At 38.7% G+C, this 20,896-nt stretch overlaps 1 protein-coding gene across 1 annotated transcript in view; it reads left to right on the forward strand.

Moving 5' to 3' along the window:
• Rsrc1 (arginine/serine-rich coiled-coil 1) overlaps nt 1-20,896 on the forward strand; it is a 273,596-nt gene that overhangs the window by 219,612 nt on the left and 33,088 nt on the right. Inside the window, exon 10 of the mRNA XM_013016136.1 lies at nt 13,318-13,386. Coding sequence (XP_012871590.1) covers nt 13,318-13,386 — 69 coding nt within the window. The remainder of the gene's footprint in view (nt 1-13,317; nt 13,387-20,896) is intronic.

Consider the following 20,896-nt stretch of genomic DNA (forward strand, 5'->3'; position numbering starts at 1 on the left):
TCACAGATGTTCATGAATAATGTCCATTTAAAACTGTTGGCAAGGAGCGCTGGTGAGTTGGCTAGATGAATTAAATGTTGGGGGGATCTGACAGGCAGCACGCTGCTTTGTGATCATTCCAAAGTTCTAATAATCTCCCTCACCTTCTCTGCCTGCCACTAATGAAAGAGAATAGGTGATTGCACCTCCGGCTATGTTCTGCGCCTAATGACTCCTCCAAAGGCAGATTTATGAAGAAAAAATTAACTTTGAATGAGGATTGAATTGGCCCTGACAGTCTGATAGACTGTGACACAGATTCTGTGGCAAAACAGACGTAGCCCTAATTGATTATCAATATTTTAAGCAAAGTGATGAAAATAAGCATTAAGTGATGAGAAAGGCAGTCTTAATACAGTAGGCAGTAACCAGGACATAGGGTGTCTTTGGGGAGTTTTGCCCTGATTGCCGGGACTGAATTTTACTGTCAATTCTTACCTTTGCTTCCCAGCAGCCGCTGTCCCTCCTCAGTGGACTCTTCCCATCCACATCTATGACTCGAATGCTAATCTGTGTAATAACACTGACGAAGCTGTCGGCCGGCTCTTTCCCGGGAGTAGTTTGTTTAATATTTAACTCATTTTGAATTGAGATTGGCTTCTTTAGTTTTGAAGAGCTGTGTGAAGAGCTTGTGAAGATTTTGATTAATACAGTTTCTCCACGTTCTGCTTCTGAATTTGTTTTTACTGTCCATAAAGTATAAAATAATTGAGTATCACGTGTTTTATAATGCCATGAGACATCTTTACATCACTTGTAGCTTTGATTCAGCCCTAATGTATGGATCAAATAAAAACATTTTCCTGGAAATCATATGTATGTGGACTGTGTGTGTGTGTGTGTGTGTGTGTGTGTGTGTGTGTGTGGTGGGAGATAGGGAAATATATATTCACACATATGTACACACATATGTATTATAGTCTCTAGAGAGAATATATGTATGTTTATGTATATATGTAGGAGATAGACTATATACACACTGTGCTTACAACATGTATTTTGAAATTAACAACAAAAAATTTAATCTCAATAATCCTATGTTCTTAGGATTCTTCACAATTTAATAAGCTCTGAAATTGGTGTTTGCCTTTTTATTATTATAGGTTTTAGATATTCTCTATATTAGAAGCAGTGAAGAAAAATCACTCAAAAATCAACAGTGGTTTAATTCAGTATTAAAATTGATTAGTCAAGAACAGTACAACAACATAGTGATATGTTAGATATGGTTAAATAGGTTAAATAGGAAGTATAGATGGTTTTCCTTGAGGTGAAATACTCTCTTCATTTTTAACCATGAGTATTCATAGTATTTAATGAATTAATTTCAGCCAGAAATTGTACAGTTGTAGAAAATTATGGAAGTAGAGAATATCAGTCATTTTAGTGCTTTCCAAAGATCTCTGGAGCACACTCTACAGGAAAAACCAGGCAACACGGCGTGCACAACATGGGTTGCACAGTGCCGGGCCTTGGGTCTTCCTTGCATGACGCACAGGAGGACCACGCTTGGTGGCTCACCACGTTAGATGGACAGGGCTGCTCTTGCCCAGAGGCCACCGGCCGGCATGCACTCCTTCCCTACCGGCATGCATCCTCGCCCTAACCCGCATGCACCCACCTCCCTCTCCGCCCCCCCGCCTCTTGGGCCAGGCTGCTCTGAGGCAAGTGGAGGTCTTAGCACACCTGTACCACTCGTAAAACCTAGTGCCTCCCAGTCAGAGCACTACATCTTACAACTTGGATTGAATCATAAAAGTTTGACATTCAAATCTATCTAAAACCTATTTCAGTACCCCCAAACCAGTTTTTAATCAGCCTGCCTGTATCAGAAAGAACAACTGAATCTAGGCATAGTTTTTGCTAGATGATTAATTATAGTTTCCATTTCATATCCACCAAATCTTTGCAGGTTTTAATCTTCGGTTTGGCCTCACTAAGGTAGAAAGTACATGTATATTTGTTCTCTAAGCTAATAATGTATTCTTGGCAGAATATATTGCAGTCATAGGGAATCTAGAATGACTCTTCTGAAATTCTGAGGCTCGAGCTGAGTGGGGTTCCTTGTTGAGCAGAGAGGAAGCTTCAGCTCAGCCTGCACACCAGCCCATTGCCACGCCAGAGCTAGAACCCCGTTTCTGGTTTCTAAACCATTCCCCTACCGCTCCATTCTGCAGCAGATAAATGACTTAGCATGAGAACTCCTGCAATACTGTCTATTTTAAGTTTTGCTTTCCCAACTATTAGGGATAATTCTACCAATATTTACTTCTAGGAGAGATGATTGATCTAGATCTTAGTTCAGGAAAGTACTGCCCACTTTAGTTTTTCATTATGTATACATTGTCTCCCTTAAAACCTGACAAATATTGAAGCATTCAAAATAGCCAATGGGGAAAAACAAAAAATCATCTAGGGTGCTGAAGTCTATTTTATGCTAAAACCATTCCTTGTTTTAATAGGATTATAGTATAAATATATTAAAATATGATTTAAGTGACAATCTAAGAATGTTGATCTTGGGTACTCATACTGACATTCCAACAGACAGCCCCAGAAGATAAATTATTCTTATTGCGCCACCTAGCGAAACTTAAATGTTGTGCATTTTTGCCACTATAGGTAACATGCAGTAGGCTATATGTACACTTCCCTTTTTTGCTGGTAAGAGATTTGAAAAGAAGAATCCAAAGATCTAAGACTACTGTATTGATGTAAGCATCACATTTTGAAGTATAAACTTTTTATACTGAAATAATAGTAAAATTAAATTCTCACATAAATTCCAGAATTGCCTTAAACAAAAGATGTTACATGGATGGAGTTTTTAATTTATGATATTTCACTTGTCTGTATCAGAGCTTGCAAAATGATAATATGTTTTTGACTAGCATTTACAATAGTTAAATGTGATTGTGTGAGACCAGGCTGAAGACTGTTTATAAAGCATTATGATTTTTATAAATTTTTAACTAATTTCTTAGGTTTTTATGATAAAATACACAAATATTTTTGTTCCACACAAATATATTTCAATGATATGGTATTGTTATAACAATAGTATTGTTATAGAAATGATGATAAATCCACTGATTTGTTTAAAATGGGTGCTTCTGGTACTTAAAGACGTTTTTACATGTTTCTATGTTGTTTTAAATTCTGTGTCACCACCCATCTTAACACTAGGATTTATTTCTAATACTGCCATCAATTGTAGAGCCATGCTTTCAAAATGTGGGCCAGAGTAAAACAAAAACTCTGTTGTCAGTGTCATCTTGTGTTGATACAGTGAGTACCTAATGAAGAGAAGCCAGGGAAGCTAAGGAGGTGTATGTAATCTCAGCTACTTGAGAGTCTAAGGCAAAAGGATTACTTGAGCCTAAGAGTTTGAGACCAGCCTGAGCAACATAAGAGACCCTATCTCAAAAGAAAAAAAAAGTCAAGGAACATAAAATGTCTAAAAAAGAGAAAATGTTCTTCCTATAACTCAATTTGTTATGGATGAGGAAATACAGGGCTTCTGGTGGCTGGAACCATCGTTCTGAAGATTTTTATTTGCTTTGACATTTTATTATTGTGAAAATTCACAAGACTTATTGCTCTTAGATATATGATAGAAAGGAAAACTTTTAAAGCGTATGTTTCTAAGTTTCAGTATTGAACCATAACCTTAGATGAATCTTTTGATAAGGCAAAGACTCTTAGAGTGTTTTAGATGTAAGTATACTTGTGTGTGTGTGTGTGGTGTGTAGCGTGTGTGTGTGTGTGTGTGTGTGTGTAAAATGGTATCCTAAAGTTTGAAGGTTTGAATAGTTAGGCCAGAGTGGAATATTAATGTTTGCAAGGGTAGAATGAAGTATACTAATTAATATAATTTTCTGACATTAACTCTCAGAACATCCTTGTCTGTCATAACTGTTGTTAAATATTTAACTTGCATCAATAGGATTGAATCTTTAATGCATTACTATTTCTCAGAGTGGTGCTTTGTATATAAAATTTTAGTTTACTTTAAAAAGCATTTATTGAGGAGCTCAGAAACCATGTCTGATACAGTACTGTGCCCAAGTGATCTCCTGCACGTGCTCAGTTGACTCCAGAGAGCCAAGTGTGGTCATCTCCCACTTGGGAGAAAGTAATGTTGATGAAGATGACAGAGCATGTAGAACAGGCTACAGGACATCTCAACAATTAGTGTTAGAGAACAGTACCAGGTGGGTACAAAGTGATTATGAAAAACAGCTAAATTTGTCATTGTAAGAGAGTAGATCCAGGAACTGAAAACCCATGTGTGCTTACACGCATATATATATATATATATATATATATATATATATATATATGTCTTATAAACATTTCTCTTAAGCCATAAAGTAAAAAAGACACTGTGTGTCTGCACACACACAAGCACGCAGATTCTATATGGAATAATTTACTATTAAATAGTCACTGGCATAGGGCTAAATTTTGGGAAAGTGGAGACAAATAAGGAAAAATATATTAAACAGAAAGTACCATATATAAAATGACTAGGGATAACATCAAAATACTACAAGTGTAACTAATTCTGTGTAGAGTTAAGAAACTATTGATCAAATGTAACATTCTAAACTTATGGCACAGAAAGGTAGAGAATTGTGAAATAGGGTGGTGTATTTCCAAAGGCAAGTCAGTTTTTAGTTTAAAGTCTAAAGAATGTGGTGTAGTTTGGTGGTAGACTGGGGGAAATGGGTTAGGACCACAAGGTGAAGGATCTAATAGGTCAGATCAAAGAAAAATGATAAATTTTCACCAATTTTAAAGAATGCTGCTCTTGTTGTTTTTTTTCCTGGTCATGGGGACGACTCAGGGCCAGAGCACTATCCTTGAGCTGTTTTGCTCAAGTCTAGGTACTTTACTACTTGGAGTCACAACTCCTCTTCTGTTTTTTAGGTAATTAATTGGATATAAGGTCTAATAGAGTTTCTTGCCTGGACTGGATTGAAACTGAAATCTGCAGATCTCAGACTCCTGAGTAGCTAGGATTATAGGCACCAGCACCCTGGCTACATCTGGGTTACTTTAAGTGTATTTTTACCCCTCTCTTACTTTTTGACACTGTTCATTGTGCCATGTTGTGTACATTGCTTAGCAATATGTTGATTGCTGAGGGTTAAAGTTAAGAACTGAAGAGACAGAGTCTACTAAAATAATTTGGAGGCACTTTAATCTGATTTTGACAAAAAGGAAATAATGTTTACATTGGCTCCATAATAACCCTCGTAACTTAGTAGAACAAGGCCTTAATTGGTCGAAGATAATAGAACAAGGCCTTATGATCAAAGATTATTGTTGTTGTTTGGCCTTTAATACACACTGTCACTGGGTAACCAGGCTGACCTCAAAGTCAGTGTGCAGTCCTAGCTGGCTGCATTCTCACAGCCCTCCTGCCTCGGCCTCCCTGCAGTGGGACTGCAGACACGTGTCACCCGGCTGAGGAGGTGGCTTCTTCCCGTCTAATTCAGCACACCCTCCACTGGAATGTCCCAGTCTTCATGTAAAACAATACATGTTCCACTTACAGATCATTTTACTTGGCTTTGTTACTTATGTTTACATTGGAATTCAGTGTGTCCGCATTTGAATTGCATATACGACCAAGGTAAACCTTCAGCTATACTCTAGTAAAAATACCCTACATGTCGGGTTCTTGTACTTCTCGAAGGGATCCAAGAGCTAACAGGTACAGGAAGAAGCAAACACCAGGGCATTCTGGTCGCAGAAGGTCTAGTGAAAAGTGACTGCCCATGCTGGCTGTATCACAATGCCAATGTATCATGACAAAGATTCTGAGATACTAAATACTACTTCATTCAACATCTATCCTCTTTACCTCCTAATACATCTGTATAGTCCATTTGAACTATTTCTCACTATCCTTATCACCTGAAAACTAGTTTAAAATGCAGAAAATCAGAATTCAACAATATAGTAGAATAATTATAACCTATGTGCTTCTACTAACATAGACTTAATGCATGTAAAGCAAAATATTGATTTAGTTATGAGGACAGACTTTGAACCTTGCTGCCATGGTGGGAGGTAATATAGTTAGATAACAATAAAGTCGCAGGTTTGTACTAATAAACACATAAAGGATGCCAAACTCAAGCTTTGAGAACATCTGTGAACATCTGTTCTTTTCAACTATCAACTAAACAAGAAAAAAATGAGAACTGGGAAGTAGCTCAGTGCTAGGCCATTTATATATTCTGCTTAAGGTCCTAGATTTGATCCCCCTATTCTAAAAGAAAAAAATACCAAAATTATATGAGTTAGTAAGCTAAATCTAAACATACCAAAAAGTCTCACATAAATTACATTCTTTTTTTGGGGGGGGGGTCCAGTCATGGGGCCTAAACTCTGGGCCTGGGCGCTGTCCCTCAGCTCTTCAGCTCAAGGCTAGCGCTCTACCACTTGAGCCACAGTGCTACTTCTGGCTTTTTTCTTTTTGCTTATGTGGTGCTGAGGAATCGAACCCAGGGCCTCATGCATGCAAGACAAGTGCTCTACCACTGAGTCACCTTCCCAGCCCCATAAATTGCATTCTTTAATCAAAATAAATTAGATAAACACCAAATCGTTGGCACATTCTAAATAGCTCATAACTTTGCCATCAGAAGGTCCATTTAGATATAGTCCCAGCTACTAGGAGGCTGGGACAGGAAATCACTTGAACTCAGAATTCAAGGCAACATGGGGAGACCCCTGTGCCCAACTTTCAAAAAAATTGAGATAAAGAGAAAGAACCAAATCTCCTCTCCCTTGTTGTTGAGAGCTATGTGTGAATAAATTTCCCATGAGATGTTTATGCATGCTAAAGTTGGAGATCTACACTACTGCCTATGTTAGATATCAAGCAACAGATAGATATTGTAAAATATTGATAATGATTAACACTGAGTGTTGGAAATTACAAATAGTGTCTTTTCAAATCCAGAGTGATGGGCCATACATCAGCTTTGGAAGGCACATGAGCACTATCACAGTCGATAAAATAGCTACCTCTAAAATCTTCCCTTTATTGTTTTCTTTGATTCTGCTTTTGTATTATAATATTGTGGAAAGTATTTTTCTGGTCTAAACTCTGGCATATAAAATTGAAATTCAAGAGAAACTTTGAGAGAACGTTCTATTTCCTGAATACATGAATGTCTTCTGATTGGTGGTGGTGGTTGTTGTTGTTGTTTGTCTATAAAGCATGTAGATCTAAATAGCTTTCCATCATTAAAGCACATTAGAGGGTTTTAAAAACCTGCATATTTCTATATATTGTATTTTATTAACAACGTATGTTGATTTGCCAGTAAAATTTTTCTGGATAAATTCTTTTGACTTTATAATAATTAATAATTTAATAATTTATTTTGAATTTATAATAATCCTAGCTTAATTATTTCCACGATCGTATCTTTAATTGTTTCTGCTTGGGACTAAATTTAGTTGCTTTTTTTCATCTTAAAGTAAGAGCATAAGAACTTCAAAAGTCAGAGCTGCCTCTGCTGTGGTTTAATTCATCCATCATGTGAGGGAATAGAACAGGCGTTCATTAATAAAAAAAGGCTGTTTGTTGGTCCTGTTTCCAGTCACCCTGGAGAATAAGTGCAACAATTCCATCACAGACCTAGAGGAGCAGAGATACTGAACTGTCGCCCACACCAGATCGCACCCCCAGTGTGCTAGTTTGTCACCCAGCAAAGCTTGCATTATTCATTTTGAATTTACTTGTGCCATTCTTTATCTTAATAAAGACATTCCAAGTTCGTGTTACAACTCTTCTCTCAGAAAGTGGTACATAAAAAGTGCACTTAAAACATACTTTTAATAGGATTAAATCAGGACATGGAGTGGCATAGTGCTCCTTTGGGGAAAATTTGTGAGCTTGACAGTGGAAGTCTGCATTTTATCAGCAGCATTATTAGCATGCTTAGTGTAGAAACAGTGCACCACAGTGCTGAAACTCAGCCACTGGTCACAGATTTCAGTGATAAATTGCTCCAGTCCCTGGCGTTCCCTTAAATACTCAGCATGTCATATTCTTGCCAAAAAAAAAAAAGGTCAACTTCAAAATATAAATTTATTAGTAACATGGCTGTTTTGTCCCTATTATTTCCTTTCACAATGCCATTTTGTCCATGAATGCTCTCACTTGATTATGAAACTTTAACCAAGTATCCTTTATGTGGAAGCAATAGTGTTAGATTTGTTTTACATATAATTCTGGGCAGTTTAAAAAAGTTCCGGTGGTAGTGACTGTGTGATAGCGCTTGGCTCCGTGCTGTACAAGTTAAGCAGATCCTCAGCCCCGAGACCTTCTGCAGATTCCACAGAGCAAGATGTGGACGTGCCTGGTGAAGGGCACACACATGTAGGCCTGTCTGAAGCTGTGTTTTCTGTGCGTATCTGAAGCCCTGGAATCAATTATGTAAATAAAAGATTTATCTAATTCCATTTTTAAAGACGCACCTCCTTTCATGCAAGAATAAAGTAAAAAGAGAAAAATAACTTTTTCATATGTAAAATTCTTACATCCCTTTCTTAATTTCTGAGGTACATAATTAATTGGCATTTCTAGACTTTGATTTGTCAGTTTTCAAAGACACCATCTTAAACCTTTGTAGTGAAAAGGTGAGCAGAGTTACTGAGAAGAATTATGAATCCCTTATCAAAGTGTAAGATGCACTTCCTCTCAGAGGTAGATTGCATAGCACAAGCGCAGAGTCTTCCTGAGCTGTTGCACAACTCTCTCTGGGTGGGTGATAGTAGTGGTCATCCGCCAGTAGAGTCCAGCACACAGTTCCAGCCAGGACACAGAATGAGGAAGTTACTTTGATATTTCATAGCATCATTCTGTGATAACATTAATGCTGCTTTTATTTAAGAATCTAAACATCATAATAGTCTACCCATGTGATTGTTATTGGATTGTTTGCTTTTTTAACTTTAGTTTTTAGATTTTAGTAAATGGTTCCTGAATTACCGTGGCTAAACAAGTTATTCATTTTATAGAATGTGAAAGCTGATGCAGTTAACTGGAGAAGTATACAGATGGTGAGAAGGCTACTGATTTCATATATTTAGAGAAACAAGCCTATCAAGTATTCGTATTGACATCTTAGCTTGTAAGTGAGTCTGCTTCCTTCCAGGCCACTGGAATGCCATGATGCCAACAGAAGACCTGTGCCACATGCTCAGTTTTCCTAACACACAACTTAGAAATGTCTCCCACTGCTGAGAGAGAGCAAGAATAGGAGAGAGAAGGAAGGGAATGTAGGAAAGAGGGAAGGAAGGAAGGATAAGAAGCAAATCCTTGTAAGTTTGGGTAATGTTTAAAGCCCACCTGGGGTCATAAGAATTAAGAGAAAATTCAGAAGGCATGATAATGGATCTAACTGTAAAGAAAAAAACTTTCTCATTTAGGAGCATATAAAAGAATTTTACATAAAAGAAAATAATCTCAAGTGATTAAATGTAAGCAATATTATAGCAGAACTTATACTATAATTTCTACTTCCACAATGCTTCTTTCAAGAAGTAGAAAAATGCTGGGCGCCAGTGTCTCCTAGCTATTCAGGAGGCTGAGATCTGAGGATCACAGTTCAAAGCCTGCCTGGGCAAGAAAGTCTGTGAAACTCTTATCTCCAATAAAAACCAGAAAACCGGAAGTGGCGCTGTAGCTCAAGTGGTAGAGCGCTAGCCTTGAGCTGACAAGCTGAGGGACAGCTCTCAGGCCCAGAGTCCAAGCCCCACAACCAACCAAAAACAAAAAAAAAGTAGAAAAATATCACATCAGTTTTTGGTTTCCAGTTTTTATTACTCTGAATTCACAATTTTCCAGTATCAGGCTGCAAGCTGGGTTTGTATTTCTCCTGCTTTTATGGAGAGAGCTGATAGGGCGATAATTGTATAGTCTTTAAACATGGAAAAACACTAGCTATGAGTAGGTGGAGATTTAAAAGGAATTGGACACAAGTAGCATTTTTTTAACTTCTGCAGACAATAATTATGATTCCCAGTATTAATACCTAGAAAGAGATCCTAACAGGCTTGAGCTAAAGCTGCATACATAGTCTCCTAGGTTTAAGTTAAAACTACCTTCATGCTTAATGTGACTCTTGGAAGGAAACAAAACCCTAACTATAAACAATCTGTTTCTACCTTGGCTGATTATCTCTCTCCTAAATAGACAGCACATAGCCCCCCAATGCCTGTGTGCAGACAGCTCTTGTTTAGAGCCCCCACTCTTCAGTCATGACTACCAGTGCCGGGTACACCCCTCAGTCATGACTACCAGTGCCGGGTACACCCCTCAGTCATGACTACCAGTGCCAGGTACACCTCTCAGTCATGACTACCAGTGCCAGGTACACCCCCTCAGTCATGACTACCAGTGCCAGGTACACCCCCTCAGTCATGACTACCAGTGCCGGGTACACCCCTCAGTCGTGACTACCAGTGCTAGGTACATCAGCAGCATTTATATACCATTTTGTGTGGTCTCTCTTCAGCAAAAGAGAAAAATTGCATGTACTAGTAACAGCATGACAAACAAAAATTTAGAGAGATGACTGTCTTTATTAGCATGGGACTGAGATGGTTGGTCTTCTGTTTCTGTAACTGAGTGCCACACTGAGTGGCTTCCATAGGTGCAGGGTTGCAGGATGGCTCATGCTTGGGCGGCTGGAGGCCCAGGCGGATGGCCACACCTGTGAAGGCCTCTTGTGGGGACTGCAGACTCCTGAGTTGAGTAGGGCAGCCGTGTGGCGAAGGCACCAGCTGTGGTGCAGGCCACTCCCTCGTCAGCTTTGCAACCACATGGTAGTCCATGAATGGATCTCTCCAGGCATGTGGGCCTCCCCATTGACCTAAGCACCTTTAGCCACCCTGCCGTAGCAAGCTCCTAAAACTGCAGTCAGATTACATGTCCACATGTTCAAGCCGTAGCATTTTGGCTGGGTAGTGCAGAGAGCAAAGGCTGGAGAGGACTTAGTTAACTTGGAAGTGATTGGGAGAATAAAGGGGGTAGAGGTTGTGTACAACTAGAAGATGGAAGTAATTTGGCAAATGATGTGCTTTATAATAGATGGCTTCAGTGAATTCCAAAGAAGATGGCGAATCATAGGAATAGTGCTAGTAGTGGATGTGTGGCATCTCCCTTCACATTCAGTATTTTCATCTTTGAAACAGGATTGCCATCTTTTAGACAACACAAAGATTCCCAGAGTAATTTGAGCTATGTATGAATGGCTGCAAGTTCTGTCCCTATCGAGGTATTAATCATATTATCATAACACAGAAAAAATTGCTTCTTCCAGATTCCCTTAATAATTAAGGAGAAGTTCATCCTAACAATGCACTTGAAGTAGGTTTTTCTTCACATGAATGCATCCAGCTTCTTGTGGAGGACCTATTGATTATTGATAAAATGTTCACATGTATGCATTGAAGATTGTCTATTATTTTCAACATAATTCAAAGGATTTTTGAGCATGCACATGTATTTACATTTATACTTCTGATCTTGACTGACAGTATGAAGCTGAATTGTATAAAATACTTAACCATAGCATCAGAGCCATTTGCAGTTTAAAAAAAAACACATATAAAACAATATTCCAATGAATTGTCCATGTATAGCAACAAATCAGTAAGAAAGGACAAACCCTCGTAGTGAAATAGATAAATCAGATTTAGGCAGGCTAGTTTATTGAATTTAAATTGTGCCCAGTTGGCCCAAGAGTTATATATAAGCAATCCATCTTACGTTGTTAATGGAGGTTCTTGAAGTCCACCTGATGTTTGCATTATTAAATTTCAGTCTAATGAGCTCTGCTAATACATATTGAAGATGGTTGTAAGGAGTAGAATGGGAATCTGAGCGGGATCATTTGAAAGAAACATACGCCAGGCATTTTACATGACTCCAGGGGTATATCTACAATTACACATATAACCAAAATTGAATTTAAATGGAATTTCTATTATCCTTGTCCTTGTACCAGGGAGAATAAAGTGTAAATGAAGTAAATGTCTTTAGAGTTACTAGTGGTTTGTTTTTATTATCTAATTTAATAGATTTTTTGCAATGATACCAAGTGGCATAAAAGTTTTAATATTTCATGACTTTAAATGCAGGCTAAGTAAGCTTATAAATGGAAACAGATGTCTGTGTAATTGGAGATAGCACTTCATAGCACCATTATGTAAGTTTTATACTTGAAGAAAATTATCAATATTGATGGTGAGGAAAACCAAACTTGGAAGAAAAATAGTTTTGTACAAGACAGGAATTGTTTCTTAAATTCCTTTTCGCAGACCAGGTTTTACACTTCAGAAGGATGTTTGTCCTTGCATAGGAAAACATATGCAGCCAGAAACTGAAATGTGTGCTTATCGTTTAAAATCACTGCTTGTGTTGCTGCTCTCAGTATGATAAAGGCCCATCTAGAGTTTAATGCTGGCTGGGTCTGATTCTTTTCTTTGACAAGGCAATACTTTTTTAACTTAATATTTCATCAACTCTAATGCCATTAGAGGCTTATTTTCACTTAGTTCGCTCATCAGGCCGTGAGACAGCGATAAAGGAGAATCGCTCCTTTGAGACGTTAATGCTTCGGAATAAATGATGTGCTAGAACAGAAATTTAATTAATTTACAGAGTATATTGATAGTCCCTTGTTACTGTGCTGTATATTTTTAATCTTCTTTAACATCTGTGTGAAGTGTTTGAAAACCCCTGCAGTTGAGCAACTAGTAGATAATTAAGTAATAAGGGAAGCGGTTTCTAGAGGGAAAAAGTCTTTTTACTGAATGCTGTCATAACATGAATGACGCACTGCTACGCTCGACTATGGGGGAGGAATGTACCCTCATTTGACACTTTCCTACAGCAACTGTGGGTTTCTGAGACTTGATGTGTAAATCCACCAATGTTGAAGGCAAATGCATTACCTGATTTTAATGGATGACTGACACTCTTGCCTATTCATATCTGCCTTTACCCTCATGTTGCTTAACTTCATTTTCTTCTTTGCACAGAGGTTATTCTGAACTAGGCTTTGGAGATTGTAAATAAATGCATTGTGTAGTAGTTCTAAATATGCTTCACATTTTCAGCTGCCACATCTCTTTCTTTTGACTACTTCACAGAAGTAATTCATGTCTGTTTCCTTTCCCCCTTATTCTCACTTACAGTCTGGTCATAAAATAAAAGCAAGTATTTCATTGTTTTTCTTACAGCCAAAGCTGATGAAGCACTGAAAGCCAAAGAGAGAAATGAGGAAGAAGCAAAGAGAAGGAAGGAGGAAGGTAAGTGCATGCGCTCTGTCTTTTCCTGAGGGTCCTGCCCGCCCTGGTTTCTGCATTCCCTGGCTGAGTACCTTCGAGGTATCACGTCCTCTCGTGGGTCTAACTTGTGACGTGACACCACACCACAGAGGACACAAATGTTGGTTAACGTAGGGTTGGTTGCTCAGTGGCCCGTGGCAGAATTGGGAGGGATGGTGTGAGGTTAAGATGGCACAACAAATGTTGGTTAGTTTCCTTCCAACTTCTGTATTTATGCATAACAAATGATGAGAATTAGTCATAGAAATGGATTGAGTTTGTCTATATATTTTGAACTACTCTAGCAATGGTAAAGCTGTCAAGAAAAAAAGAACAGAATCAGAAATGCCAGAAATAGCCACTATTGAAGTTAAGAGATCTGTATCTTAATTTTTATGGCCTATTCTTTCCTTTTGATTACATTTAGGCCATCCCCCTCCCCACAAGCAGATCTCATTTATCTTCCCTAACAATGTTTTATTTCCTCTTTACTTGTAAGGTTACAAAGTTCCAATCTCTTCCCTGGTCAGCGACCCCCTCACATTTGCCTCATGGCCCAAAGCAGAATAATTGCTTGCTCGTGTGAGGTTTTGAGATGCTAAAGGCTGACACTGTGTGCCAGATTTTGACTCTAGGTATTAGTTTTCACATCTGAAAATTGACATTTTTACATTAATATATGCTTCTCCTTTATTATAACAACCAGAAAAAAAAATGTTCCCAGTCTCCAGTTAGAAGCTGCGATCCAGCTGGGCCTTAAGTGTTTAGGTATGATGGCGTAGAATCCAAATGAAGCATCCCATCAAACTCGGGCCTCAAGCCAGTCCAAAACAAAAAGACAGAACCCTGCGTAGAGCATGGATTTGTAGAACGGGGTGGATTTATACATGTGAGTGTAGTAAGTAGTCTTACCTTATGTGACATTCTGAAGTCCTGATGGTATGTTCTAATCTGGAATCAGCTGATTTTATGATTTCATGAGAAGACAGTGGCACTCTGTGGGAGGAATCTTATACAGAACCCTCTTGTGACTTGATGAAGCCCTCATCCTGGCACATGTAGTTAATGTGGTCTCTCCGACTTCATTAGTGCTTACGGTATGCCCGTAGGTAGATACAGTGCTACGTGCAAAGCAGTCTAAGGGAATTTAAGTACTGCTGTGTTGTGTGATCAATGTAACTAATTAATAACATAATGGCCTTTATAAAGCACTTTACAAAACACTGTGGTGCTGTAAATCACAAGAGTACTTCTACTACCAGCCGACAGTGGAAATAGTTCCATAGTTAGTAGACTGGTCCATTTATTCAGATCTTAATCAGAGTCATAATCAGTTAACAAAAACTGCACTGAGAGTAACCACAGATGTTGAACTTGCTAGGTGATGTATTGTTTTTAAGTAGTATAACATGAATGCTTGTCTTCCTGAAAGAAACTTTTCTAAATACTTCAGACCTACTGAACTTTCATTGTAATTCTTTAATGTAGATTCTTTTTTTAATGTACCAATCTTGGGACTTAAACTCAGAACCTGGGCACTGACCCTTTGCTTTTTTTTTTTTTAACTAAAGACTAGCACTCTACTAGCACTTGAGCCACAGCTCCACTTCTACTTTTCTGGTGATTAATTGGAGGTAAGAGTCATCGAGTCAGACTATCCCACCTCAGGTCACAGTTTCCTGAGTAGCTAGGAGTACAGGCATGAGCCACTGTATCAAGCTAATTTAGATTCTTTTAATTAGATTTTTAGACTGTTCTTGATTCTACTATGTGATATACAGTACATTTTCCATTTCAATACCTGAGAATTGTTGAAGAAACACATCTCTTCCTAGTTTAATTGCCTTTTTCAAGGCCATTATCATAATCAGAGTCTAACCTTCAGGATTACAGGATCTGTATTCAGGAAGCCTAAAACATAATACAAACACTCATATCTTGAATTATTGCATGAGTGATTAAATATGTGAATTAGTTTCTCATTCTTTTAAATCCATGTTTCTTAGATTTGCAATGGGTCCTTAATAATCGTACTTATAGAGTAAGCCAACTTCATTACATCTCTTTTCTAAGACAGGGCCTTACCTGTGAAGCCCTTGCTATAATGAACTAAACACTTAGAAAATGAAGCCAAGGTGCGTCAAAACATTTGATAACATAGTTGATATTATGACACATCCAAGTATTTGGTAATATGGCTCTGTATTTACGTGAGCTCACTGAGTTTTCAGTGCATCAGAAAGGTATAAAGGAAAACTACACCACAAATCTTGAAGAATTCAACTCAACTGAACACCCCATACAACAGTAATGTTTAAATGAGAACATCCCTGAGTTTACCTTCACTTATTTTTTGTAGGTGAATCCCTGTTCAATTCTTTTCTTTTGTTTACACTCAAAATTTTTTCTTGTAGATTGTCTAGGTACTTGAATGCTATCAAATTAACCCTCCTCTGAGTGATTAATGATAAAATGATTACTGTGTAAGCTGTGTTTCACATAATGTATTAGGCTGCTTATTCAAACTTGGGCTACAGTAATAATGTGTGTAGACATTTGTTCACATTTCAACAGTATGTTGTTTGTGTGACAGAACAACAGTTCCTTATTTCAGTCCTATATAAGCATGGTGGCCACTGTCCTGCCATTTACACACCGCATCTCTTAATTTCTCAGCATGCTGAGTTTCAGCTCAGGGTTGGAAGTATTGTTAAAATTAGACAAATGTTGTCTGTGCCATTGTGTTTATCCATTCTCTGTTATCTCAGAAAATGCCTGTGTTAGCATAGCAAGACCTGTGCCTTGCAGATTTGTTCTGTTATACAGTCCTTCCCTTTGAGTGTTCTTTGATCCATATCATAATTATATTTGCAACTATTGTGTTTAAGATAAAAATCAGGCTATATGCCAAAACTAGTCCTGGCACATTTTCCTCTCTAACCTGTACACATTTCCAGTGCCTTCCATGGTGCCTCTGTATACAGGGTTCATTTACCACTCCCTAGAGATCACTAATGCCTTGGAGATAGCCCACTTTCTTCAGCCATTCACTGCCTCTTTTCACATTAGTTGAATGAGAATATGTCTTCTAGTATAAGAAAATTGAATGTTTAAAATTTAGGTTTACTGTTTCCCTCGATTGAAAATAATTACTTTTTAAAATTTAGCTTTAGATTATATTATATTATTACCTATTATATTATTTATTTTCTTTTTTATTCTTTGACCTAATATTTAACTATGGAGCTTTCCCTTTCTCTGTGTATGTATGAAAATGCTGTAATTATACTTGTTTGTTTGCTTTATGTTTTGAGACAGGGTATTGCTACACAGCTCAAGCTAGACCAGAACTTCCAGTGCCTAGGTTGACCTCAAGCTCAAGGTCCTCCTACTTCAGCTTCCAGAATTCTAGCATTACAGGCATGCATCACCAAACCCAACTCTGTAGCTATACTTTTAAAATATATAATTGGCACATGTAATCCTGCTCCCCAGGAGGCTGAGATCTGAGGATCCAGCCAGGCAGGAAAGTCCATTGAATTCTTATCTCCAATTAATGACCTAAAAACTGGAAGTGGAACTGTGACTAGAGTGGCAGAGTGCTAGCCTTGAGCAAAATGTCTCAGGGATATTACCCCAGCCCTGAGCTTGAATATACTCACATCCAAATTTTATATATATATAAAATTAAAGTCATTTGAACTTCTATCATTTCTTTTATCTCTTTCCCTATTATTGAATGATATAGCCTAACTGCTTGTATCCTCTGAATGTTATTTTTATACTTAGTTTAGTATGCATTTAAGGGTGCTAATTATGTTTCAAATGAGTTTATAAACATAGTAGCCTTTCTCTGTATTTGACTTCTCTCTAATATGAATTTCTTATTTGTGGTTTAAGTATAGTAGCCTTTGAATACTTTTCCCCTTGTGTTTATTCAAAATAGCCCTATCCATCTGTTAGTTTTTTTTAACTTCAAATATTTTTGTTTCCAAGACTTAGCCAACCCACTCTAAATTATTCATGGGATTGGTGGACAGTGAAAATATGAACATAACATGAAGCAGTTCAAGTGAAGACTTAGAGGACTCCTCTGGTCTCCCCCAAATATTTTGCCACAGCACATTGACTAGAAGCCTTCTTCCCTCCCTCCCTCCCTTCCTCCCCCCTCTCTTCCTCCCTTCCTCCCTTCTTTCCTTCCTCTTTCCTACCTTCCTTTCTTCTTTCCTGCATTCTCCCTCTCACCTCCTTCCATTTGTAGTAGTTCTTTGGGTATAGGTCAGGTAAAGACTACTAGCAATGAGAGATGAAGGAATACCACATCTTTGTTAGCTCTATGAGCTTGGGGGGTTGTTATCATCTCCACATCCAAGTGGGGATGAGAAGCTGGGGCCTGGTACTCAATCCAGGCAAACTGTAGAGCTACAAGTAAGCCAGACAACAAACCCAGGCAATCTGATTCTAAAGCACACCTCCTCTTCAAACATCCTGCAGAAGCCTCAAGCCTTAGGATCAGTGTTAAAAATTCTGATTGAGCATCCCTCCCCTGTCCCCTGCCTTCTCTGATTGTGCCCTGTAAGTCCTCAGCCTTTGTACTAAGGAAAGCACCCTTGTCCCTGCGGTCAGAGCCATGCCGGTGTCAGACCAACTCACTGTCACCTGAGTTCTGGCTCCCAGATGGTGAGGGGCACATTTTGCCAGGGTGTCTTTGTTCTTTTTCATGACCTCTATCTGACTGACTGGCCTTTGTAAAATGTTCAGTATTCCTCCACATCCAGTCTCCAGAGTACAGACGAGCTGGACAAATGTCCGGTGTGAGGTCCTATTTCCTGAGGTTCCCCTTGTGTGGTGATCCCTAGCTGAAACTGTAGCACTGGTCTCCACTCTCTGTGAGGGGACTCTCACAGCCCTCCTTTCTCTCCACCAGGCTCACCATCCAGGGTGGTGGCACACGTCCCATATCCTAGGTACCTGCAGGACGAAGGTAGGAGGATCACAGGCTTTAGGCCAGGCTGGGCTACATCGTGAGACACTGGCTCACCAAAAAGGAAGTTCTCACATAGCTTCCTGAGAGCATCTGAGTGACGTTAAAGTTAACAGGTATACAGGGGTCACTGGGGATGCCCCGGTTACTCAGTGGCCATGTTGATGTAAGTTTAGACAGAAATGCAAAGAGCTAAAGCCTCACTAGCCCTTGTTTAGAGTTGGCTGCCATGGTAAAGTACAGTGTTACTGTCCTCCTAGATTTAAACCTATGGAGTGTCCCCCCCCACCCCCAGCTTTGAGTTGTTTATCCCATGGTTGCGTTACAGGATTTACCATGTCCTTTGAGGACATTTGTGCTTCCTCTGTATCTGATGTGATGTTTCTGCATCTTGCCATAATGTATATTTTCAAAATACCTGTGCAGTCTTTTTAATGCATTAACTCTAATGTTAGAATGCTGTTTTCTTGAAGGAAAGATATTATAGTCTGCTCGAATGCATTCTTTATGACATATTTTTCCTTGAGTCCTTTAGTCAAAAATCACTCAAGAATACTCCGTCATTTATTCTAGCCATCTGTCATTTCCCTTTGCAGCGATTTGTCCTCATGGTCCCCTTGATTCTGTGTCTGTAAGAACCTGATTGCTTTGCATCTAGATACTGAGGCACTGTTTTTTGTATATGGCTTCAGTCTACCTGTGTGATATCACAGAGTACCAACCACTTGTTTATGTTGATGCTGCCAGTAGGTACATGTTCATAAAGCATGCTTCCTTATTTTTAAATAATTCAACACTAATGTTGCTACTTCATATACTTTTTGTTTCAGATGCATTTAGCTGCATTATTTGTGGTTTTGGAAGCCATTTCAAATCACATGTTACTTGTTTTCGATGAGATGGTCTTGCAAAGCAGATAGGCTGGCATGTCATTATGCAGATAGGCTAGCACCATTTTATCCATCATGAGGCCTCTGGTGGCCAGCTGTCATGTATTTCCTTACCAGTTAAGTTCTCTAAACTTGTATTTCAAGACCAACTCAAAGCTGCAGGCTTTCACATGGGTGTCAAGATCAACTCAAAGCTGCAGACTGTTAGGGAGCTGACACAGTTACTAAGTACCACTGCACCCCATCTATACTGTGGACCCGCCCCCCACTTCCTCTAGCCCAGCAAGGAACACAGTGCTCCGGGTTTGAGCTGTGCCATCTCCTGGCTCTGTGTTTGACTTAACCTCACTATGACTTTGGAGGTGGTGATAAAATTTGCCTGGAGTGGCCTGTGGTATTGAAGAAGCATCTCACAAGTACATAGACTATGTGAATGTAGACTGCTGTTAATAGTCAGAACCACAGCACAAGTATAATGACTCCTTTCGTCACCCATCCCTTTAGTAACTTCAGTCAGGTAAAAAATTAAAAAAAAAAACCCTATCAGCTAGGAACTGAAGGACTGAGATGCCCTAGAAACAGTATTAGATCTCTGAAAAAAGAAAATGAAGGCCCTAGCCGGACTCCAGGGGCTTACGCCTGTCATCCTGGCTACTCAGGAGGTTGAGATCTTAGGATCACAGTTCAAAGCCAGCCCAGGCAGAAAAGTCCATAAGACTCTTATCTCCAATAAACCACCAGAAAACCGGAAGTAGCACTATGGCTTAAATGGTAGAGCATTAACCTTGAGCTGAAGAGTTCAGTGACAGCACCCAGACCCAGAGTTCAAGCCCCACGACTGACAAAAAGAAAGAACGAAAGGGAAGGAAGGAAGGGAGGGAGGGAGAGAGGGAGGGAGGAAAGAAGGAAGGAAGGAAGGAAGGAAGGAAAAAAGAAAGAATGTAAGAAAGAAAGAAAGAAAAAGAAAGGAAGGAAGGAGGGAAGGAAGGAAATGAAGAGGAGATTACTTCTAGAGAAGCAGGAGACAGAACATAAACATGAAAACAAATAATAAAATGTCATCAATTTTAATATGGGTGAGTGCTTTTTCATACTGTGTGACCCTAGGTCATCCTCTTATAAGAGTAACCTATCTTTCATAAAAAGATGTAGTTTGATACAGTAGTAAAAGACTGTCTTACAGGCTTTATAAAAGGTTGTTATTGTCCTTTTTTAAATTCTAGCACAATTTTACATACATACCATACTATATCCCTTGAGGGGTGCAGAAATTTCGGAAGGCTTCGGTCATGTATGTTGAGTGTGGGAACACAGTACAAGATGATAGATAATTGTGGAACAATAGTTTGGAGATTACAAAATAAGCAAAATTGATAACAAAACACCTTTTGTCTTGTTTTTATTAGATTGATTGACTTTATTGGAACCCAGATACTCTGTTTTGTTTCTTTCTAACTTCAGAATTAAATTCATTTATTGATTATGTTTTCTGGGTTCTTATAGCAACAATGCTCTCTCCCTGAGGATAAATTACCTTCTACAAATACACTTCTGATTTGCCTTCACAGGTCAGCTCTAAGTAGCTCAAGTATAGTGCATGTACCACTTATTTTAGGTG

The sequence above is a fragment of the Dipodomys ordii genome, unplaced genomic scaffold (assembly GCF_000151885.1).
Source record: "Dipodomys ordii isolate 6190 unplaced genomic scaffold, Dord_2.0 Scaffold30, whole genome shotgun sequence".
Classification (NCBI taxonomy): Eukaryota; Metazoa; Chordata; class Mammalia; order Rodentia; family Heteromyidae; genus Dipodomys; species Dipodomys ordii.